At 48.3% G+C, this 24,221-nt stretch overlaps 2 protein-coding genes across 2 annotated transcripts; both read left to right on the top strand.

Moving 5' to 3' along the window:
- The first annotated feature begins 11,078 nt into the window (after nucleotides 1-11,078).
- On the top strand, nucleotides 11,079-14,494 carry LOC123112748 (probable sodium/metabolite cotransporter BASS5, chloroplastic). Its single transcript, XM_044533822.1, has 8 exons — nucleotides 11,079-11,354; nucleotides 11,528-11,634; nucleotides 11,768-11,898; nucleotides 12,598-12,791; nucleotides 12,887-13,139; nucleotides 13,284-13,537; nucleotides 13,612-13,694; nucleotides 14,043-14,494. Exons 1-8 carry the CDS (start codon nucleotides 11,216-11,218, stop codon nucleotides 14,106-14,108), a joined length of 1,227 nt encoding a protein of 408 aa, XP_044389757.1. The 5' UTR covers nucleotides 11,079-11,215; the 3' UTR covers nucleotides 14,109-14,494.
- Nucleotides 14,495-14,687: 193 nt separating this feature from the next.
- LOC123112749 (ycf49-like protein) lies at nucleotides 14,688-16,231 on the top strand. Its single transcript, XM_044533823.1, has 4 exons — nucleotides 14,688-14,973; nucleotides 15,085-15,163; nucleotides 15,489-15,557; nucleotides 16,009-16,231. The coding sequence occupies exons 1-4, from the start codon at nucleotides 14,735-14,737 to the stop codon at nucleotides 16,120-16,122; spliced, it is 501 nt and encodes a 166-aa protein (XP_044389758.1). The 5' UTR covers nucleotides 14,688-14,734; the 3' UTR covers nucleotides 16,123-16,231.
- The last annotated feature ends 7,990 nt before the right edge of the window (nucleotides 16,232-24,221 follow it).

Below are 24,221 nucleotides of genomic sequence, written 5' to 3'. Positions count from 1 at the left end.
TGAAAGATAAGGAAGGTAATGACGTGATGGATCTACCGTGTCATATCCACACGAAGAAAGACGAAGAGGGTAACTTCATCTACCCAAAGCATACCACTCGCCAGTGTCGGCTCTTAATCCAGCAGTTTCAAGGGAAACAACCAAAAGACAAAGAGAAGGAGTCGGACAAGGCTGAGGACAAGGAGGACAGTGATGGAGAGTACCCTCATGTCAACTCCACTCTGATGATTTTTGCTAATGTAGAGAGCAAAAGTCGACTGAAAGTGATCAACCGTGAGGTCAATATGGTCGCCCCGGCGACACCAAACTATCTGAGATGGTCGCAAACTCCCATTACTTTCGACCAGTCTAACCATCCTACTCACATTGCCACCCTGGGAGGCAAGCGCTGGTGGTCGACCCGGTCGTCGAAGGCAGTCGACTGACGAAGGTATTGATGTATGGCGGCAGCGGGTTGAATATACTGTATGCAGAGACGCTCAAGGGAATGGGCATTCTGATGTCCAGGCTCAGTTCCAGCAACATGAGTTTTCACGGAGTCATCCCAAGAAAGAAGGCTGAGTCACTCGGCCAAATAGCTCTGGATGTAGTGTTCGGCGACTCGAAGCATTTTCGCAAAGAGAAGCTGACATTTGAAGTCGTGGATTTTCGAAGCGCCTACCACGCTATTTTGGGAAGACCAGCCTACGCCCGCTTCATGGCTCGACCATGTTATGTGTACCTCAAGTTAAAGATGCCTGGCCCCAAAGGCGTGATCACCATCACTGGTAGCCGGAAGAAAGCAGAAGAGTGTTTCCAGAAAGGCTCAAAGATTGCGGATGACCAGATAACAGTGGTAGAGCTGGAGGAATACAAGAAGAATGCAGATCCGAGTGATTTACTGCGGGCCAAGAAGCCCACCACAGAGTCAGCATTTCAGTCGTCCGGTGAGACGAAGCCAGTTCATATCCACCCGACTGATCCCAATGCAGCTCCGACCCATATTTCCACAACACTCGACTCTAAATAGGAAGAAGCGCTCATCCAGTTCCTCCGTGAGAACTGGGACATCTTTGCATGGAAGCCAGCTGACATGCCGGGTGTTCCCAGGGGGCTGGCTGAGCATCGCCTTAGAGTCGATTCAAAAGCAAAACCTGTTAAAGAACATCTTCGACGGTCCGCCGTTCAGAAGAAAAAAGCCATTGGCAAGGAGGTGGCTCGACTCCTTGCAGCAGAGTTCATCCGAGAGATATACCACTCCGAGTGGCTCGCCAATGTCGTCATGGTTCCCAAAAAGGACAATTCACTTCATATGTGCATTGATTTCAAACATATCAATCGGGCCTGCCCAAAAGATCATTTTCCTCTCCCTCGCATCAACCAAACTGTCGACTCGACCGCAGGGTGCGAGAGATTGTCTTTTCTAGAGGCTTATTCCGGGTATCATCAGATCCGTCTGTATGGGCCCGACGAAATCAAAACATCTTTCATCACTCCATTCGGGTGCTTCTGCTATATCACCATGCCATTCGGCCTCAAGAATGCCGGAGCCACGTTCATGAGAATGATTCAAAAGTGTTTACTCACTCAAATCAGTCGGAATGTGGAAGCGTACATGGATGATATCGTGGTCAAGTCGCGAAAGGGTTCCGACCTGTTGACTGACTTAGCTGAAACATTTGCCAATCTCAGGAGGTATGATATCAAGCTCAATCCATCAAAGTGCACATTCGGAGTACCTGGCGGAAAGTTACTCGGTTTTCTCGTTTCCGAACAAGGAATCGATGCTAACCCAGAAAAAGTTGGCACCATACTCCGAATGAAACGCCCTGTGCGTGTGCACGACGTCCAGAAGCTTACTGGATGCTTGGCCGTGTTAAGTCGATTCATCTCTCGCCTCGGTGAAAAGGCGTTGCCCCTTTACCGACTGATGAAGAAGGCAGACAAGTTCGAGTTGACTCTAGAAGCTGATGCCGCGTTTGCCGAGTTAAAAAATCTGCTCTCCACCCAGCCGGTGCTTGCTGCTCCAATCAGCAAAGAGCCTCTGTTGCTTTATATTGCAGCCACAGGACAAGTCGTTAGTACAGTACTTACAATCGAGCGGGAAGAAGAAGGGAAAGCCTTCAAAGTTCAGCGCCCAGTGTATTATCTCTCTGAAGTTTTGACCCCATCGAAGCAAAGATATCCTCATTATCAGAAGCTCGTATATGGGATCTACATGACCATGAAGAAGGTTGCTCATTATTTCTCTGATCATGACATTACAGTTGTCAGCGACGCACCATTGTCAGAGATTCTGCACAACAGAGATGCAACTGGTTGAGTGGCTAAATGGGCGATTGAACTCCTTCCCCTTGATATCAAATTCGAGGCAAAGAAAGCCATTAAGTCCCAGGCTATAGCAGATTTCCTTGCCGAGTGGATTGAGCAACAACAGCCGACTCAAGTCCACTCGGAACATTGGACCATGTTCTTTGATGGCTCTAAGATGTTAAATGGTTCTGGTGCTGGGGTTGTTTTGGTTTCCCCCCGAGGAGACAAGCTCAGATATGTGCTCCAGATCCACTGATTCCTCCAACAATGAAGCAGAATATGAAGCACTCTTGTATGGATTACGCATGGCCATTTCACTCGGCGTCCGTCGCCTTATGGTCTATGGCGATTCAGATTTGGTGGTCAATCAAGTGATGAAGGAGTGGGACGTTAGAAGCCCAGCCATGACTGGATACTGCAATGCAGTGAGGAAGCTCGAAAAGAAGTTCGAAGGGTTAGAGCTCCACCACATACCCCGACTGAAAAATCAAGCAGCTGACGATCTGGCGAAGATAGGATCCAAGAGAGAAGCCATCCCCAGTGATGTGTTTTTGGAGCATATCCACACTCCGTCAGTCGTAGAAGATCCTTTTACCGATGAAGCCCCGCAACCTAAGAGTGTCACGGACCCGACTGAGGTTGAAGTCCCAGCAGTGGTCGACCTGATCATGGAAGTTCTAGTGATCACTCCAGATTGGACAGTACCATATATCGCGTATATCTTGAGGAAAGAGCTCCCGGAGGACGAAGAAGAGGCTCGACAGATCGTCCGCCGATCTAAAGCCTTTACCGTGATAAAGGGACAGTTGTACAGAGAAAGCGCGACTGGAGTTGGTCAGAAATGCATAACGCCGGAGGAAGGTCGAATAATCCTTGATGACATCCACTCGGGAACCTGTGGCCATCATGCGTCCTCTCGGACCATCGTGGCCAAAGCATACCGAGCCGGATTTTATTGGCCAAGAGCGAATGAAATGGCGAAGGAGATAGTCGACAAGTGCGAGGGATGCCAATTTTACTCCAATATGTCACACAAGCCCGCGTCAGCTTTGAAGACTATACCACTCGTCTGGCCCTTTGCAGTGTGGGGTTTGGATATGGTCGGTCCTTTGAGAACAGGCAGAAGCGGTTTTACCCATGTGCTGGTAGCAGTCGACAAGTTCACTAAGTGGATCGAAGCTAAACCCATCAAGAACCTCGATGCCGGTACTGCTGTCAGCTTCATCAGAGAATTGATATTCAGATATGGGGTCCCGCACAGCATCATCACTGACAACGGGTCAAACTTCGACTCCGAAGAGTTCAGAGCTTTCTGCACATCTCAAGGCACGCGAGTCGACTATGCTTCAGTCGCTCACCCACAGTCGAATGGACAAGCAGAACGAGCCAACGGTTTGATTCTCAAAGGGTTGAAACCCCGTTTGATGCGTGATCTTAAGCATGCGGCTGGTGCATGGGTCGACGAACTTCCCTCAGTGCTTTGGGGGTTAAGGACCACGCCCAACCGGTCGACTGGAAGAACTCCATTCTTCTTGGTCTACGGAGCTGAAGCAGTCTTGCCGAGTGACCTTCTCCACAATGCTCCCCGGGTCGAGCTCTACACTGAAGCCGAAGCAGAACAAGCGCGGCAGGATGCAGTCGACCTTTTAGAGGAAGAGAGGGAGATGGCTCTGATCAGATCGACCATTTACCAACAAGACTTGCGTCGCTTCCACGCCAAAAATGTGAAGAGTCGAGCCTTCCAGGAAGGAGATTTAGTTCTCCGAGTGGATCAGCAGAAACCACACAAGCTTGCTCCTTCTTGGGAAGGTCCCTTCATCGTCACCAAGGTTCTCCATAATGGAGCATACCGTCTTTACAATGTCGAGCATCAGATCGATGAGCCCCGAGCTTGGAACGCGGAACTTCTCCGCCCCTTTTACACCTAAAGTATTCACTCGGACGAGTTGTAATAAAAGTACTTCTGTAGTTTATTTATCAAAGACAAGAGCTTTATAATCTTCCCAGTAATCGTTATTTCTTTTGTCCACTCAAAACAATCCCCCAGTGGGTGGGTTGGCTGCGAATCCAATTCGCCCAAGTTTGTAAAAAAAATCCTAACCGAGTGGTGAGCCAGTCTCCCACACGAAGGCTTAGCTGCGAAATCCGTTTCGCCTAAGATAAACAAAATCCTACCGAGTGGTAAGCCAGCCTTCCACTCGGAGGCTTAGCTGCAGTCCAAGTACTCACCTAAGATAAACAAAATCCTACCGAGTGGTAAGCCAGCCTTCCACTCGGAGGCTTAGCTGCAGTCCAAGTACTCGCCTAAGATAAATAAATTCCTACCGAGTGGTAAGCCAGCCTTCCACTCGGAGGCTTAGCTGCAGTCCAAGTACTCGCCTAAGATAAATAAAATCCTACCGAGTGGTAAGCCAGCCTTCCACTCGGAGGCTTAGCTGCAGTCCAAGTACTCGCCTAAGATAAACAAAATCATGTCGAGTGGTAAGCCAGCCTTCCACTCGGAGGCTTAGCTGCAGCATTGCGCTCGCCTAAGTACAAATACAACGTGCGCTTCGCAAGGAGGACGAGGTGCAGGTCGACTGCTACCCTCTCCTTCCGAGCTACTCCACAAGTACAACATGCGCTTCGCAAGGAGGACGAGGCGCAGGTAGACTGCTACCCTCTCCTTCCGAGCTACGCCACAAGTACAACATGCGCTCTGCAAGGAGGACGAGGTGCAGGTCGACTACTACCCTCTCCTTCCGAGCTATGCCACCAATTCAAAATCCTACCAAGTGGAGAGCAAACCTCCCACTCGGGGGCTTAGCTGCAGCCCAGTGCTCGCCTAAGTATTTGAAGTCCTACCAAGTGGAGAGCAAACCTCCCACTCGGGGGCTTAGCTGCAGCCCAGTGCTCGCCTAAGTATCTAAAATCCTACCGAGTGGAGAGCAGACCTCCCACTCGGGGGCTTAGCTGCAGCCTAACGCTCGCCTAAGTATCTGAAATCCTACCGAGTGGAGAGAAAACCTCCCACTCAGGGGCTTAGCTGCAGCCCAGTGCTCGCCTAAGTATCTGAAATCCTACCGAGTAGAGAGCAGACCTCCCACTCGGGGGCTTAGCTGCAGCCTAGCGCTCGCCTAGGTATGTGAAAATCCTACTGAGTGGAGAGCAAACCTCCCACTCGGGGGCTTAGCTGCAGCCCAGTGCTCGCCTAAGTATCTAAAAATCCTACCGAGTGGAGAGCAAACCTCTCACTCGGGGGCTTAGCTGCAGCCCAGTGCTCGCCTAAGTGTATTGGGGAACAAGTCGATTGCAATAAGCGCTTCGCTTTAACCTGCAAAAGACACCTCAAACCAAATGCAAACATATTCAACGACGAATCCAAGTTCGGATAAGACCTAACGGAACTGAAAGTGTTCAGGTGCTAGGCCTGTTAAGGTTTGTCGGTTACAAAATTCACTCGGCATACCGAGGCAAATTTAAAGTATCAAGCTCAGAAGTTTTTTACCCCTCCTGTGGAGGGCTGGAAGGTGCCACAAACTCGTCCAGATCAATTCCATTTGCAATCCGAGTGGCAGCGGCAATGAAGGTCTCCATGAAAGATCTGAAATCGTGCTTCTTGGTGTTAGCCACCCTTAGAGCCACCAGCTTGTCCTCTCGTGCATCCTTGCAGTGAACGCGGACCAGAGACAGAGCAACATCCGCACCGCACCTGGCCGAAGACTTCTTCCACTCCTGCACTCGACTTGGGACCTCGTTCAGTCGAGTCATCAGGGACTCGAGGTCTTTCTGGAGTGTCTCTCTTGGCCAGAGTGTTGTGTCGATGCGAGAAGTTGCGACCTTCAGCCTTGCGAGATAATCGATGACAGCAGCAACACGAGATTCAAGCCGGAGCACGTTCATGGCGACTTCATCTTTCACAGGAGAGTTGATGGGGTCCAGATTTACCTCCAGTCGACCAGTCTCCTCTTCAAAGTTCTGACAAAATTCTGCAAGCACAACCACCGAGTCAAGACAAACAGTCGGAGGTTACAATTAAAATATTTGTTTGATACAAAGGATTACCTTCAAGCATGAGGAACAACTTCTTCGCGAGTCCACCCAGATAAGCCTCTAGATCGTTCTTCTTTCTCTTCAACTCACTGGCCTTGTCATTCAGGGTGGTCTTGTCACTTTTCAGTCGACTGACCTCCTGGTTGGCAGCATCAAGAGCAACTTTCAGATTGGTGTTTTCTTCTTCAAGCTTGGTCTTCTCTAAAGCAGTTTTTTGCATCTCGGCCAAGTCAAGCTCTTGCTTCTTCAGGGCATCCCTCACTTTGTCTGCAAAGTTACAGTGAGATTAGATTCGGAAACAAGTGAGAGGCAAAGGCAGTCGTCAAAGGCCTCACCAAGCATACCTTTATCTTCCTCCTTCGCCTTCGTCAAGTTCTCTTGGGCCAGTTTCAGATTGAGCTCGAGCTGAATGTGTTTGTTCTCCAACTCAGTATAATGAGCCGCAAGGTCACAGGATTTCTACGAAGAACCAATCGATAGATGTCAAAGACAATTCACTTCCGAGTGAGTAACGAAAAATCATAGCGTTTCTAAGACTACGGCTGAATGCAAACATTCGACCATAGTCTCGGGGACTACACCCAGTGGGTGCACTCAGCGTGCCCCCACTAGTTTCATCAGTTAGAGTCGACCAGTCGACCAACAACACATCAAAAAAAAGGGGAGATGTTCTTCAGACTATAGTCAACTGCCCGCAGTCGACCACAGTCTCGGGGACTACACCCAGTGGGTGCACTCAGTGTGCCCCCACCGGTCTATGAATCTATTCGACCTAGTCGAGTAAGGAAAAAACTTAAGACATAAAGCCTATGGTCGACTGCCAGCAGTCGACCATAGCCTTGGGGACTACACCCAGTGGGTGCACTCAGCGTGCCCCCACTAATCCGGAATTTCAATCGACACACCCAGTGGGTGTAGGTCAAACTCTAGGAATTTCAGAAAGAAGAGTTTTCAGATATCATATCCTAACAGAACAGGCAGTGACCGACTGGCCTGAACATTACTCTGGAGAGCCGAACTGGCGTCATAGGCTGCCTGGCTGGCTTCTCGTATTGCCTTCACTTGCTCCATCATGACCCCCGCTTGGCGTATTGCTTCTTTAGCAGCACTAGCTTGGTCTTCTGGAACGGGGTAGGTGGAGAAAAGCGAGGGTTGAGCAGCACTCGACGACGAAGGGCGAGCACTCGTCAACGACACCGCAAAGGTTACGGTGGGTCGAGTGACATTGTCTCCCTCCATGACCAACGTCTCGGGTGCCGGCACATCATGAGTCGCCTTGCCAGCAGACGTTTTCTTGCTCCTCCTCTACCGCGGTGGTTCTTCATCGTCGTCGTCAGGAAGGTCAATAACAATGTTAGATGAAACTGCAGAAAGAATCAAAATTAGAGACAATAAGTCAGTCGACTGAAAACGGCATCACAAGAGTCATACCAGGTTTTGAGGTAGCAGCATCCTCCATCTCGTGGTCTTCGGCCCTGGCCGAAGTATCAGAAGTAGCAGCGCTGCAGTTCCGGAAGTCAGTCGATTGACCCATGAGTCGACCAAGGGAAAGTTCATGAAACGGGGAAAACTCAAGACTACCATTACCCTGAGATCGTGGAGATCACCATCTTCATCTTCGGCAAGACCTTCGCAGGTTTCGACGGTGCCACTCGAGATTGCTTCGGAGCCTTCTCAGTCGGTGCCGGAGAAGTAGTCCGAGGGTGTTTGGTCGACTGGGTAGCGGTCGCGACCCCCTTACCACGCTCAGTTGCGGGATCATGGACAAGTTTCGAGCGTCTTTCCGAGCGGGGAGGTGCAACTTCCTCCTCCTCCTCCTCCTCTTCTTCCTCCTCACCAGAGTCATCGCCCTCGTCATCGTCGTCAGCATCCGAATCCCTCTCCTCCGGGCTTTCGCCCCGCTTCCTTCCTCCTCCTCAGTCGGCGCCTGCGCTCCATTGGGCATCGAGTATAATTCAGTGGTGGCCTGTCAGACAACAAAGCAAAACAAAGATCAATCGACCAATTCGCGGTAAAGCAGAATGGATAAAGCAAGATTACAATCGGAGATAAGTGACCATACCGTGTCTGGCGTATAAGTACAGTCGAGTGGCAGGATCCTCCTGGCCCCTCGAGGTTTGTCCTTGTTCCCTGTGATGGCGGCCACCCACCTCTCCAGTGTGGCGTCGTCGACTGCTTCTGGATGGACCCGAGTGGTGTCTTCGGTACCGCAGTACAACCACATCGGGTGGCCTCGGTACTGAAGCGGTTGGATGCGCCGCCTAAGGAAGACTTCCAGAAGATCCATGCCCGTCACTCCGTCCCGAACGAGTTGGACCACGCGCTCCATCAACATTTTTACCTCGGCTTTCTCCTCAGGAAGCACCTTCAGAGAAGACGGTTTGTCCACTCGGTCCATGGAGAACGGAGGGAGACCAGTCGACTGCCCCGGCGTCGACTCGTCTTGGCAGTAGAACCAAGTCGACTGCCACCCTCTGACCGACTCAGGAAGGGTCATGGCCGGGAAAGTGCTCTTATTCCTCAACTGAATCCCAAGACCCCCGCACATCTGAATAACCTTGGTCCTCTCATCGTCCGGACTCGCCTTTTTCACTGTCTATGAGCGACAGGTGAATATGTGCTTGAAGAGACCCCAGTGTGGTCGACAACCCAGGAAGTTCTCGCACATGGACACAAAGGCAGCAAGACAGGCGATGGAATTGGGATTGAAATGATGGAGTTGCGCCCCAAAGAAATTCAGAAACCCTCGGAAGAAAACACTCGGCGGCAGAGAAAAACCACGGTCTACATGAGTGGCTAAGAGAACGCACTCACCCTCCTGCGGCTGCGGCTGACACTCGGTCCCCGGAAGCCTTGCTGACCCGTGGGGGATCAGTCCCTCATTGGCCAGGTCATTGAGATATTTCTCCGTGATGGTCGAGCGGATCCAATCCCCTTGGACCCAACCCTTTGGCAGGCGGGACCTTGACGACGATCCGCCCCGACTGGACGGTCTCCCCTTCGCTTTCCCCGTCGCCGTCGCCTTCTTCGCGCGCTCTAGGGCCGCCGTCTTCTCCTTCACCATTGTCGCCGGCGAAGCGCGCGAGGAGCGGATAGGCGGAGGCGAGAGCAGGCGGAGGCAAAGAGGGAGGAGAGAAGAATGGGAAGGCACTGTTCAAAAAACCCTCCCCCGGCGCTTTATATAAGGACGCTTCCGAGTGGCTGACGAGTGGGTCCGAGCGATCCGGCCACATCCCGAAACAGTCGCGCACGCACGATACGTGGCGAAAAAGGCGGCACGGAAATCGAGGCGTCCACGCCTTATCCCATCCGATTGCCGCGGTCCGGCCCGCTTCGCGCGCTTCCCAAATTTCGGATCCCGCAGAATCCGCTAAACAACAGATCAATCTGTCAGACGATATCTTTCTTGCGATCCGTCGCTCGAAAGTTCACCAAAGTTCAAAAAGTTCACTCGACAGAAGACAAGAATGGATCAAGGCGACTGAAGCAAAAGTTGACGCCAACGCCGAAAGAAAAATCGCCGATCCAAGATACGACATAATCAAAGCATAGGAAATGAGTCGGAGAAAATCATCAACTCCTTCCTCACTCGAACCTCGATCCATTCGGGGGCTAATGATGATGTTATGTACCTAGGGTAGGGTCATGGACCTATCTAGGATACCATACCCAAGGACATCCTTAGACGAAGCTACCTTCCAGTCGATCAAGAGAGACTTCACTCGACCGGCTAGAAGACACTCGACGAACCTAAAGACACTCGACCATGAAGACTCACTCGACCATCAGGAGTTCAGGATCTACTCTGTATCCAAACGGTCTGTAATTAAGTAGTCTTAATGGTCATGATGACACTTTATGTAGGGCGTTACCAGTAATGCCCGGCCTTAATGTACTTTAATCCTCTGCTACGTGGGTTGGCTGGGGTCCTGGCATCCTCTATATAAGCCACCCCCTCCACTGGTAGAAAGGTTCGCACCCCTGTAATCCTTAAACACATAAACCAGTCGACCGCCTCTAGGCTATTACTTCCTCAGGGAAGGGCCTGAACTCGTTAAACACTCGTGTGTACAACTACTCCATAGCTAGGATCTTGCCTCTCCATACCTACCCCCCACTCTACTGTCAGACTTAAAACCACGACAGTGGCCCCCGCCCCCCCCCCCCCCACTCCCAATCACAACTTTCCAACTAGGTAATTACGTAAAACCTAATGTAACTTCTTCGTAGATGTAGCATTGATCGGGTAATCTTATTGATGCATTCCTGGAAGCTCTTTATTTTTCTTCTTCATATTTTTAATAATTAATACCATATATAAATGTATCCAAGTATTCTTATTTTTTTTAAATGATGTATCGGGCATATCCCCGTATCATGAATCTGATACGTATCCAATCACTATGCAATAGAGCCCGTCAACCCGGACATATATAGAGCCGGTATGATAAGGCATCTAGATCAGATTTTTTTTTACCAGACCGTCCGCCCAAGAGTATGGTTTGGGAAGCCCGGTTGTAGATGCTTGTTAGAGTGGGAATGAACTAGGATCAACTGCCCGAGTACATACTCGCTATCTCAGCTACATCACGAGAAAAACCTGGCGTGACACGATTTTGTTTGAGGGTTACTGACGTGACGAGTGACGACACGAGATACTACTACTCTACACTATCTCCATGCTACTCGCATAAATCCAAATCCGAAGATGCTAATCCGTAGTCAGTAGTAGTATAATGTACGAGTACGTACTAATAATGTTCTTGCTGTCCCTGTCCCAAACTGCCCATCATCTCCGGCCTCTCTCTCCTCTCCATCTGACGTCTGAACTCTGAAACCCACGCACACAAACCTGAACCCTCTCCCCCCTCCTCGCTCCCACCGTGGTCAAATGGCACCCGCCGCCGCCGCCGCCGTGAGGCGGGTCCACTTCGCCAGCTCCTGCCCGTCGGCCGGCCGGCGGTTCCACGGGAGGGCGGATCGCGTCTCGCTGGCTCCCCCCGCGGCCTCGCCGCCGCGCGTTTCATGGGGTACGTGCTCTGGACCCGAGCGTCCCACTTCCCAGCTTTGTGTGTAGATCAGCGGAGTCTGGAGGCTCCCGTGGTCGCGACTCGCGAGTAGCCATCTTCAGGGATTCTTACCCTGGTATTGATTTGGTTAGGAACTGGGGTAACTTTTATTCGATGCTTCTTGTTCCAAGCAGAGCAGGGATCCGGGGTGCCCATCAGGGGACGAGTCTGGGCGAGGGCCGGTGGTTCGTTCGAGCAAGATCGCATCGGGGTGGGCGCTGCGTCACATTCTCCCCCTCAGGTGCCCTTCTGATGCGGTTGGCGATCAGTAATAGTATTACTCTACTGTATTTTTTGTTTCTAGCAGAATAAGACCCATTGGTTTGTTCGCTTCTGTGCCTGCCTGCTTCATGCTTCAGCCTTGTATCTTGCAGGGAGTGGAGGAGGGCAGAGTTGATTTTCTCAAGATTCTGAAGAGTGCCAACTCCGTTATCCCCCATGCAGTGCTGGGGAGCACCATTCTTGCACTGCTGTACCCACCTTCGTTTACATGGTTCACAACCAGGTCGGTCTTCCGATGTTTTCGCTGCTTGCTTTGATTCAGCTCCTGAAATCTAAAGGCTGTTTTTTCACAAATACCAGCACAATTATATCTTCTGCACTAATTTGAGCTCACTGGTACAATAATGGCGATGTATAAATGTTCCATGTACTCAGTTGAGTTAGAGAGATGTTACCTTTGGAAACTGAATGTTATCAACTGTTAACATACTTGTGAAGGAACACGGGAACTCAACTGTTAACATACTCCCTTCGTTCCTAAATGTATGTCTTTTTAGAGATTCCACTACAAACTACATACGGATGTATATAGATATAGTTTAAAGTGTAGATTCACTCATTTTGTTCTGTATGTAGTCTATAGTGAAATCTCTAAAAAGACTTAGTATTTAGGAACGGAGGGAGTACTTGTGAAGGAACACGGGAACCAAATGTTATCAAGTGAATGAGAATGGTTCAGAAACATTTAAACTTTTTAAAACTGAATCTAACTAAATCAAATGAGTCTTCAGGTAAAACTAGCCAAGAAACAGCTGCATTCCACAAGTACAACTGAAATACTCGATGAACATGCAAACCCCACATTCAGTAGCTCAAAACACACATTGGTACAATGCTTGATGCAATACAAATCAGTGTTGTGCTACTGCATGTCGTTTTTGCATTTTTATATGAGTGTGACTCTGTGCTAATAACCTGGCAGATACTATGCACCGGCATTGGGGTTCTTGATGTTTGCTGTAGGTGTCAATTCAAGCGTTAAGGACTTCATTGAAGCAATAAAAAGGCCAGATGCTATCGCTGCTGGCTATATTGGACAGTTTATTGCCAAACCTTTCTTTGGATTCCTCTTTGGCACACTTGCAGTTAATACTTTCAATCTTCCTACTGCTGTAGGTAGGAGATTTGAATTTACTCACTTTTAGCATGATTTCATAAGGGACATTGCAGGCAGAGTAATGAAGTGAACCCTGACTTGGACTTGTTTCTAGGTGCTGGGATCATGTTGGTTTCATGTGTGAGCGGAGCACAATTGTCAAATTATGCAACGTTCCTGACAGATCCACATATGGCTCCCCTCAGCATTGTTATGACATCACTGTCGACAGCTAGTGCGGTTTTTATTACCCCAACTTTATCTTACTTGCTTATCGGCAAGAAATTACCTGTTGATGTCGTAGGAATGATGTCCAGCATTGTCCAAATAGTGGTTGCTCCAATTGCAGCTGGATTGCTTCTGAATAGGTACCCACGTAATTTCTCTGTCTGAAGTATAAGAGATAACTGTGCTAGATCTGACACAGTCTATGCTATGTGCTTTTTATCTTTTGCTGCCCACCTAGAGTAAATATCTAATGTGTCTAACTTAGCATTTTTTATACTATGAAGATTTCTCCCAAGACTCTGTTCGGCTATTCAGCCATTTCTCCCTCCACTATCGGTGTTTGTGACTGCTTTATGTGTTGGCTCACCATTGGCTATAAATATCAAGGCTGTTTTGTCACCATATGGACTATCCATTGTGTTTCTGCTTTTTGCATTCCATACAACATCTTTTGTAGCTGGGTATCATCTTGCTGGTACTTGGTTCCGCAAGTCACCTGATGTGAAGGCCCTGCAAAGAACGATATCTTTTGAGACAGGTATGTTGTTGTTTGCGATTGGATTACGATATGTTGTTTGCGGTTGCTTCTTGTCTTACCAATATTTCATACAGGGATGCAAAGTAGCCTTCTTGCTCTTGCTTTAGCAAACAGGTTCTTCCCAGACCCTCTGGTGGGAGTGCCTCCAGCAGTATCAGTATGTCTACTCCCCCAAGGCCCCGTCTGTTGCTTTTATATCCGCATTAAGCATGAACCGTTTTGTTTATTCGCTTTTAAATGCAACTTTAGTGACTTTCATCTAAAGAGCAGCTATGGCGTTTTGTCTTAATCTCGTCACGATATCACGGAGTAACGTCTCTTTCGAAAATTATAGTTACATGTGTTTCGAGGGGGCTTATTCAGACGAAGCACTTTCTAAATATATTTGAGCTAGGTACCATATATGATGGACTCTGCAATTACAGCATCATCACTTGTTCTCTGTTACCATCTGTTGCGCAGATATCAACTAGTAGGAGTTAATATTTCCTGCTTGTGTGTGTAGGTTGTGCTGATGTCCCTGATGGGGTTTGGTCTTGTCATGTTATGGTCCAAGAAAACACAAGCATAGCCTCCGCAAAGCCACTGGGCTGGATCAACGGCCGATATACTTCTCTGCGATTTTTTCGATGGCGCTGACCAAATCGCCAAGAACAACCCGATCCTTGGCGGAAAGATGACGATTGCAGACCGTAGATGGCCAGGGTGCCAAGTGAGAGAGACCACGATCACCGTGACACGTCTGGATCCTTGTCACTCTCGTTTCCTTTGATCCTTGGTGGAAATATATGTCTGTGTAACGTTTTGGGGATTCATAGGGATAACCTCTCCCTAGTTGATTCTGACAGAAGATAGAAAGGGAGAAGAAACCTACGTGCTGGTGGATTTATCATCTGATGATGATAATCCGTCTGCATTTCTTGTGACAAAAATGATAATATCCACTCATGCTGCTTATGCAACTGTTTTTATTTTCTTAATTGAGTTGCAAACTAGAATGGCAATAATAACAATCTCGGAGTACATCTCATTTTGTTTGTAAGGCAGCTTGAAAAATAACCAAAAAAGAAAGAAAATACAGGCCATTTTGTGGTACAGGTACGGTCACAGTACAGTTACACTGACTGATGCGTCCAGTTGTACAGAAGCTATCACGAGTTCTGTGAACGCCAAGCAAAGCAAAGCTCTTCCCACTTCATGGCGTCTCTCCGGCTCGTGGCAGCATTGCCGCCCTCACCCCCGCCCTCATCCCGGCGGGAGACGCGGAAGCCTCCGCCGCCCGGGGCCCGCCTGGCGAGGGACGTCGCCCTCGCGGCGGCGGCCGCCACCGTGGCCGCGGCTGCGGCCTCGCCGCCGGCGCTCGCGGCGCTGGCCGAGCCGGCGAACGCGCTGTCGCTGCCCACCTGGGCCGTCCACGTCTCCAGCGTCGCCGAGTGGTACGCACATGCTTTCTTTGCCACAGTCCACTCCTATCGAAGCTCCGATCGATTTCTGCTTCCTGCAAAGATCAAATCTCTGAGGAGTGAGGAGGGGAATTGCAATTGCAGGGTGACGGCGATGGCGCTGGTCTGGGATTACGGGGAGCGCACGGGGCTGAAGGGATGGAAGGGCCTATCCTGGGGGATGGTAAGTGCAAACTTTTTGATGCAGAGTTTTGGTAAAGAAGCCATTTTCTGAAGAATTTTGTTGTGGATAATGTATGTATCTGTAGACTAGTATGTGTGAAATGCTGCAAGCATTGCATGTCATTAGGATTCTGGAAGATGATTTGGTTCGCTTCACCCAATGATTTCATCGCCGTAAACTGAGCATTTGTGTTTCTTCAGGGACCCTCCTTATTGAAGTGTGCATCCATTCCATTGAGATGGCTATTGCAAGTAGCAAAGTTTTGTTGATGACAGTTCATGTGCTGCTTGTTCACTAACAAGTTTGCATTTCTGCCCAATAACAGGTTCCACTTCTCGGTGGAGCGATGTGCGCGTGCACCTGGCATTTCTTCTACAATTCAGAGTCTCTCGAGGTAACATATTAACCTGAAGGCAAAGCAGTTGCATCCCCTTTGCTGATTGCTACTACTAGTTGCTTGATAGTATCATCTACCTTTCCAAGTTTTGTACTTAGCTGTCTTCACTTGTCATATTAACCTGAAGGCAAAGCAGTTGCATCCCCTTTGCTGATTGCTACTACTAGTTGCTTGATAGTATCATCTACCTTTCCAAGTTTTGTACTTAGCTGTCTTCACTTGTCAACTGTCGTTGTGCGCCTTGTCTACCCTGAATATTTCCACCAACTTAATCACAATGCACTTGATAATTAGCGGGCCAGACGTTGCTAACTACTTTCAGCAGCTATATCCTGAATTCTTTGCGCTTGTTAGTTTTGCTGAATGAGTATGCTATTTGTGCTTCAAAGCATTATTCTGCCCATGTTCCTTTTCCTTAGTTGTGATGTTTTCTGTCCGAATTCCACAGGTACTTGTGGCGCTTCAAGGCGCTCTAACGGTGATCGGTAACATAACAATGTGCATAGCCGCGTACCGCATCTACAAAGGGTCCCAAGAAAGCACTAACAGCAACAGTCCATAACCTGTGTATGCACTCTTTCTCGAACATCTGTCTGTCGGGTGGAAGCTTCAGCTTCCTTTTCCTTGTTACTAAGAGGTGGAAACTTCTTGAATGACAGAGTTTTTTCTTCCGTAGATTTGTATACCGTTCTTAATTTGTAATTCTGTCACACACCTGATTCAAGAAAATGCAAATGATGGATGCAAAGAAGGTAGACAAAGAAAGTTACTCAGAGGGTCACCATAAAAAGGCCTACTGACAGAACGAAAGAAACTTATTCTTGTCCACCTATAATTCAAATGTCAGTCCAAAAAAATCCACCCTGAAATTTGTGTAAGAAGAACCTTACTCCCTCCGTAAACTAATATAAGAGCGTTTAGAATGCTAAAGTACTGATTTAAACGCTCTTATATTAGTTTACAGAGGGAGTACTAAACTTCTCACTTTTGAATGACATGCAAGCGTGCCATGTCTGATACTGATCACTGAAGATTCACATTCACCTTTGCATACTTTATCCATTGTTAAGAGATTGAATCGTTTCAATGTGAAATTGCTGTGAACCAAAGAGGCCCTTGAAGCACATTGCCCTACGCCTCGGTGCGACGATGCCGTCCTCATGATGCTAATTTAGTAAATTTTGAGCCAAGATAAACACTTCCTGGTACTTGACTTGGTTCGTGCGTGTGTTCATGATGCACACATGCGCATTATTGCCAAACAACGGTGCAGCAGGACAGGTTCATGCACGCCCGGCAATGATCGCTGGTGCCTTGTCAATGATGTCGGGAGGTCAAGCATCTAGCATAGGAATGAAACCTACACTTGGGTCGACGCAGGAACCCCGACTTGACATGTGTCGCGCATCGGGAAGGTGCGGCGCAGCATCGGAGGGTGGGAGCAGCTTCAAGGCACTTGAGTCATTGCTGAAAGTGATAATACAGAGCCAACACCCAAGTTTTTCAGCAAACCTTACGTGCCATTAAAACTGGGAAACCTTACAGAGCCAACAGTGAACTTCTCGCGCTTCAGAACTCAGAACCTTTCAGCATCGTTGTAGAACTTGCAGCTTCCTTCCCTTCTCTTTACTTTTTTTTCTCTCTCTCCTTTGCTCTGCTGCTCATTTATCCGCTGAGTTGCGTTCCTCATATACCTTGCCTATGCAACCCACTCTAAAAAGCCAACCATCTAGCCATTTGAGCTACTTATTACACTAGTAGGATCATAGGGAAACTTAACTATCAAAAAAGAAAACCCACGGCATTTCTTGTTTTCCAGATCGACCAGAGCAACGCAACAACTCCTGCAACAACGAGGTTTCTGCTACTCCCCCTAAAATTCATAGATCGCCCCACTATCTCATCTACCTTGTTAAAATCCATATCGATACTAAAGGCCACTTTAATCGCACCCCATGCATACCATGGGACAACTAAAGAACATATGATCAATACTCTCTTTGGCGAGGTTACCTTGCAGTCATTTTAAGGTCCTTTGACGAGGTTACCGATATGGCTACCAACTTCCACAGGAGCTCGGTTGTTCCTTGTCAATGTGGCCACCTCGATCTTGATGTAATCCTCCACGGTCTTCTGGCCTCAAGAACCCTCTTCCCCATCAGACATCTTGGCCTTCTGCTTTCGGTTTGGCAGCTAAAGAGTATCGAATGTCAATACCTTGAGGCCAAGAATGTTGCGAAGATTCCACCCTAGCAGGGGGGGGGGGGGGGGTATCCCCTCACCCCTCTAATCCCCCCCCCCCCCAGGCGTGTTATCTAGTATTAAGAAGTGGAACGTGCTTTTCTTTGGGCGGCAACGGATAAGGCCTTCAGGGCGAATTGCAAAGTTAATTGGGAGACGGTTTGCCGCCCCACCTCATTTAGGGTTTGGGGATTCTACACATGGAGAAGTTTGCCTATACTCTCAGGTTGAGGGTGGCCTTGGCTCTAATGGGAGGATCCGAGTCAGATGTGGGTTGGTATGGGGAATGTATGGGGAATCCGTGCGACGAGATAGACATGACCCATTTTTATGAGTCCACCACCATTGGCATTTAAAATGGTGGCAAGGCACCTTTCTAGGACTCTCTGTGGCTACAAGCTTACAAGGGAGAAAGCACAAGGACATTGCATCCCTCATTTTTGCCGCCTCCAAGACAGTGGTAGAGCTTGGGCCAAATATTTGGAGGGGCAATGGACTAAGGGGGGCATAATTATGAGGTTTAGTCTGTTTTTACTTAACTTACGACACAAAAACTAAGGAGTGGTAGGTGATTTTTTCTTGGGCTGGGGAGGAGGGGGGCACCGCCCAGGTTGGCCCCCATGAAGCTCCGTCATTGCTCCAAGACGAAGAAGGCTCTTCGGAATAATGCGTGGATTGGGAAGATTGAAAATCTCATGGTTTCATTATTAAGCACATTTTCGAGTATGTTGACCTCTGGACCCTTGTGAGTCATGTCCAGCCGCGCGAGGAGATTGAGGATCGCATGACATGGAGATTGTCGACGAACAGAGAGTACTTGGCAGCATCTTCCTAGAAGGCACAGTTCATGGGAGCAGTCTATACTATCCACAATGAGCAAGACCGTTTGGAAGGTTTGCCTCCCCCAAGGTTAAGTTCTTTGTGTGGCTTGCTATTCAAAACAAGGTCTGGAGTGTTGACTGCCTGGAAAAGAGTGATTGGACTAATTGTGGGCCATGCATCCTGTGTATCGAAAAATGGTTTCCCCCCGCTTTTGTATTACAAAGCAACCAACACTGATCACAGAGCAATGCTCGGACGAGAAGCACAACAAGCCCAAAAGAAAAGAGAAAGAACAAAGAAGAAGAAAGAAATGCCAACAACGGCAGTTCGACAAAGCGCGGATGACCCGCCACCGTTGCGCCCTCCAGAATCGACCCACCACAAACCAAGGCTCCGATCCGCCGCGTACCAAGCAGCACCTCCAAGAAGGGATGCCACGTCGACGACGCTGCTGCCTGGACGTGTCCTAGGGTTTCCTCCGGCACGCGGAAGGGAGAGGGGATGGATACCTCTGACACCCTCCAGGAAGGGATGGTGGCAACCGCAGGTGTCACCGCATCGGAGCCGGACGAGCCGGCAAGGGATTTCTCCCACACTCCAAACCCCACCGCCCAACTAGGCCGGAGCCAACCAGCCACCTCGCCGCCCACCAGCATGCGCCAGCGCGGTCTTGACGCCACCCACGCCGCCTCACCGAGATCACCACCACGAGGCCAAGAGGATGGAGAGAGACGCACGAGGCGACGGGAGCAGCAGCACCGGAGCTACGCGGGAGGGAACTACCTCCACCGCCGTCGTGTGGGAGGCCCGAGTCTCCGACACCGTCGCGGTCGCCGTCCGGACGCAGCAGCAGGGCATACCAGGCCACCCCTGGCCCGGCCAGGCCCAAATCGGGCCCGTAAAGCCGCGCCGGCCACGCTTCAGCAGGGCGGCACCAGCGCCGCCAGCATCCGCCCGCCCATCGCCGCTCCCCTGCCTCCCGAAAGCCACGCCGATGACCCTCCCCGCTGCCGGCCCGTCCAGACCCAGATGGGGCCGGGAGGGCCCCGATCTGGGCCGAACGGGCGCCGCCAGATCGCGCCACCGCGCTGCCCCGCCGCCAACGGTAGCGCCGCCGCCCAGTAGATCACCCGCCGGCGCGCCGGACCGCCGCCGCCTAGGAGCATCTTGCGGCACCGCACCGCCCCGCGTCAGTGCGACCCGAGAGGGGAAGGCCCGCGGCCACCGCCGCCAGCGCCTCCCGGGCCAGGCCCGACGCCGGACGCCAGCGACGGTGGCAAGGAAGGAGGGGAGGGGAAGGGCTCGGAGAGGAGGCGCGGGGGGCGCGACCGGTCGCCCGCGGGGGCGACGCGGTTGCAAGAGGGAGGACACAATCACCAAGAGGCGTGCATCCTGTGTAAGAGAGCTAACGAGACTGTGCCCCACGTGTTCTTCAAGTGGAGATACACTAAGAGAGTTTGGAGAATGATCAAGGACTGTCTCGGCTTGGGGATATTGGACACCTCTAGTCGGATGAATCACCGGTCTGTCCGAGCCTGGTGGACTGCCATGTCGGTACCCAACACCACGAATCAGAAGCTGATGGCATCCCATCCCACACTATGCTAGTGAGCTGGATCTTATGGAATGAGAGAAATGCACCGGTCCTCCAGAAGAAATCTACACCGTCGTACTACATCTTGAAGCGTGCAAGACGAGACTAAGCTTTTGATCACGGCGGGGGCTAAGCATCCTTTTTGAAAAGGAGGATAATCCCCTGCCTCTGTGTCGAACGATGCACACGGCCATTTTTATTATATTATTCGACAATCTGTCAAAATTAATGCATAGATCAACACAAAGCCACCTTTCTGGTGACTATGTCGCCATACCTACTAGTATGATGATGTGCTTTGACCTCGCATCAATGCACACCATCTAATCCAATGACCCAACTACCGTCGACGCCATTACAACGCCGAATAGTAATTGTTTTGTCAAACTCCAGCGCGACGCAGATGCTTGCGGGGGTTAAGCATCTGGATACCATAATGCCATGAGAGTAATTGTTTTATAGACCCCCTTTAAGAGATGAGCGATAACTCTGTAACACCTTCTTCTTAATTAATGAGTGAGGCAAAGCTTTTGCCTCTGCTTAAAATAAAAATAAAATAAAATATAAAATTCAATAACATTCATATTTTACATTTTAATTAATTCTGAAAAATACAGATATACATGGAGACATAACACACACATGTGTGTAAATTTTCAGGACCAAATACATTGAAAAGAGGGTTGTGCAAAAAAGACAAATCTGTGGCTTTTCGACACAAGATACTATTCATCACAAAAGTCCATGAATTTGTTCGTTTTGCACAGATCGCATCTTATGGTATTTCATTTTGAAATTTTACACACATACACATCACATCCTTGTGTACTTGTACAAATTTTTTCATTTTTCTTAAACCAAAAAGTATGAATTTTGAGTTTTTTTTAAAAAAAAATGGCCTCCATGGAGGCCGAGCTCCAAAATGCCTTTCTCCTCTCTTTATCACTGCAAAACACACACTTGTTACTCTCCCTTCAACCCCTTTTCAGCAAAGGAGAATGCTTTTTCCTAACAACGAACACCAAAAACCTTGATTTTAAATGGGATGGGATTTGTAGCACGCAGGGGCGGGGACATGCAACCCCCATTTTCTTTTGGCTTTTGATTTTGAATCTTTCATATCTTTTAAACCAAAAGTCTCAAATTAAGTTTCGTTTTTGCATCCCTCATATTCATGTTTCTGGTGACGAGGTCTTTCAAATGAGACGAGTTTTCAAAACTTCGTTAGATTTTAACTTCTCAAACTTGGTTGGAGCAACCGACAAAATTGTAAATTTTAGAACCTGCGACCGGCAAAATTATATATTCAGAAACTAAAACTTAGAACTTGTTGTGCCCTCGTGCGGGATCTAACAACTTTGCTTATCGCTAGGCAATCAAGCGGCCGGCATGGTTGAGAAGGTGCATCTGCGTGCCGCTCTGAGTTTCTGGATTTTGAACCGGACTTTAATAAACTAAAGGTTTTTATAAGGGCATATAACTTGAGCTGTTTTCAGAGCCAAATACAAAGATTCAACAGAAATGGTGCCGGATCTATCCAAGAACCACACACATGCGTCACTATCTTAAGACAATTCAAAGTCCACAAACAAATTCATGCCCCTGGTTGCTGTGTGCCTGTGTGTGAGCCATGAGTGCATCTTTTGGCAAAGCAAAGCGTTTTTCCTTGGCTTTCTCTCTCGAAAGAAAGATTCCCTCCTCCATCCATGATGGTCCGTAATGGCGATGGAGGGCTGCTAATGAAGTGCAAGGTCCTTGGGTGGCAGTGAAACGGGTGCTATTTCCGGAAGGACACGGAGGGGGGAAGAGGAGTGTAGCGCATCATGGAGAGCAGAAAAGGCGCGCAAAGGGTATCATTTTAGCCGAGAAGAAACTGCACGAGCAGGGAAAAGATGATACGCTCGAAAGCCTTTTTGACTTGGTATACATCCATCCATCGAGTGCCAAGAAAAAAGGAGTCGCTGAAGCCTCGTGCGTGCGGGCACCTTCGCTCAAGGATCAATGATACTCCCCACAACAGTTCACGGCCATCTGCTTTTGATGCAAGGGCGTGATGGCTTCTTAGTCAACTGTTGAAGAAGACTAGCACCACGACGATTAATCAGAGGCGGCATGAGAATTCAACCAGCCGGCCTCTTGGAGCTTTATCATTATTATCCTGCTGAAATGATTCCCTTCTTTTGTCCTCCAAGCTCACGGTGTCCAAGGCAAAGTGGCGTGCGGGACGGAAAATTTAACCTTTATTTTCCAATATGAAAATTTCCTTTTCAAACAGACGCAAACGTTTATATATACGCACATACACTCATCCCTCCTAATCACACATTTTAAGGTCATGGCATTTATAGCATAGAATATAAACTCTTAATTATGAATATAGAAATATAATACTCTACGGCATATTTCCAACCGATGGTCAAGGGAAGGCAAGACAATAGAGTCAAATAATCCCGACGGGAGGAGTTTGACTATTCAAGGGTGAGTCGCCTACCGGACATCGAATACAAGTGGTATAATCACATGAATAGGTGGCTATGCGTTGCCGCTGCACTGACACATTCAAGGGTGACTCGCCTACCGGACATCTCTCCACACCTAATCTCTACATTGCAGACAACTCACCGTTATTTCCAGTATGTTATTTTGTGTTCTTTGTTCACTACTCTTGAAATTTTACTTTGTGCGTTAATTACTTGCTTCTGCCAGCATCATAATCCTTGCAGATACCAAAACAGTTAATTCTTACAAGTCCAGTGACAACTTGTGTGCGTCAGAAAACTCGCATTAACACTCTCCTCCTGCTCTTCGCTGGGAACAATACTACACTAGACTACTTACACTGGTGCTACACTAACCTTGTGTGTCTTGAAGGTCATCAAGATGCTGAGAGAGTTAGCAATTTTATTTCTTTTCCTCGAGAAGATGGGAGGGCACTTAAAGATGAGATGACATGGTCTCTGCTTTGTACCAGGTCTCTACCTACTTGAGAAATGGTGCACATGATCTAGAATAACTTTGAGAGTGTTGTCTGCCCTCATCACACCACCACCCAAGTCGTGTATAAACTTCTTGACGAAGTACACTGAATAAATAAATGTCATATTTATGACTTCAAATTTGTGCATATATATCACGGAGGTGTATTATCTTTTAGTTGCACTACACAAATAAATAACCGGATTGGAGTAAGTACAAATGACTTCGTCACCACACTAATCATCGGAGTTTAGGTTGATCAATTACTTATTTGTTAATATCAATTGATGAATAAATATTACTAATTAAATTTTCTTGCATTTGATTTCTAATAACTTGATAATGTTTTCATATGTAAATAAATTTTAGTTGCACTGCACAAAATGAATGGGATGCTAATTGTGTGCTATACAAAATAAATTGCACCACCTATTGGCTGCATATATCCACACACAAGCTATTGCACTACCAATAATGGTTAATATGAAGGAAATATTTTTGTGACACTGCACAAACGAAGATCACCAGTGGTGCTACAAATTTTCCTATTGGTGTAAGCATCGACGTATTTTGTTAGGAACTTTTCCACTGGCAATTCGATTGAATGTTGGATAGAGAGTAGTGGTATGATCATTCTCGCCATCTCCTTCCTGTAGTGGTGCCTCCACTTTTTTGCCAAAAGGTGAGATGCATAGTGTATGAATCTTAGGATCTTAGATCTTCCTTTCCTATGTTAGATGTGATAAATATTTTTATTTTAGATCTTTCTTTCATATGTAGATTGTGAAGTATGTGTAACTCTTCAACATATTTGAATGTATTATGAGATGCAAGTGACTTGTGCGGTTACTGAGAACATGTACGCCTCTATATATGTATATGTCTTCAGTGGTACGACTTTGTAGCGAAACCTTACTGGAGGCGGTTGTAAAAAGGAAGCCACTTCAAATGATAATGTATTCCAGGCGGTTATGTACTGAAAACCGCCTCAGGGCCTTAAAGCATTGGAAGCGGTTATATTGTAGGAA

The sequence above is a fragment of the Triticum aestivum genome, chromosome 5B, assembly GCF_018294505.1.
Source record: "Triticum aestivum cultivar Chinese Spring chromosome 5B, IWGSC CS RefSeq v2.1, whole genome shotgun sequence".
NCBI classification, from domain to species: domain Eukaryota; kingdom Viridiplantae; phylum Streptophyta; class Magnoliopsida; order Poales; family Poaceae; genus Triticum; species Triticum aestivum.
The sequence above is the reverse complement of the archived record's forward strand: the minus strand, read 5'-3'. Positions and strand labels throughout refer to the sequence as shown.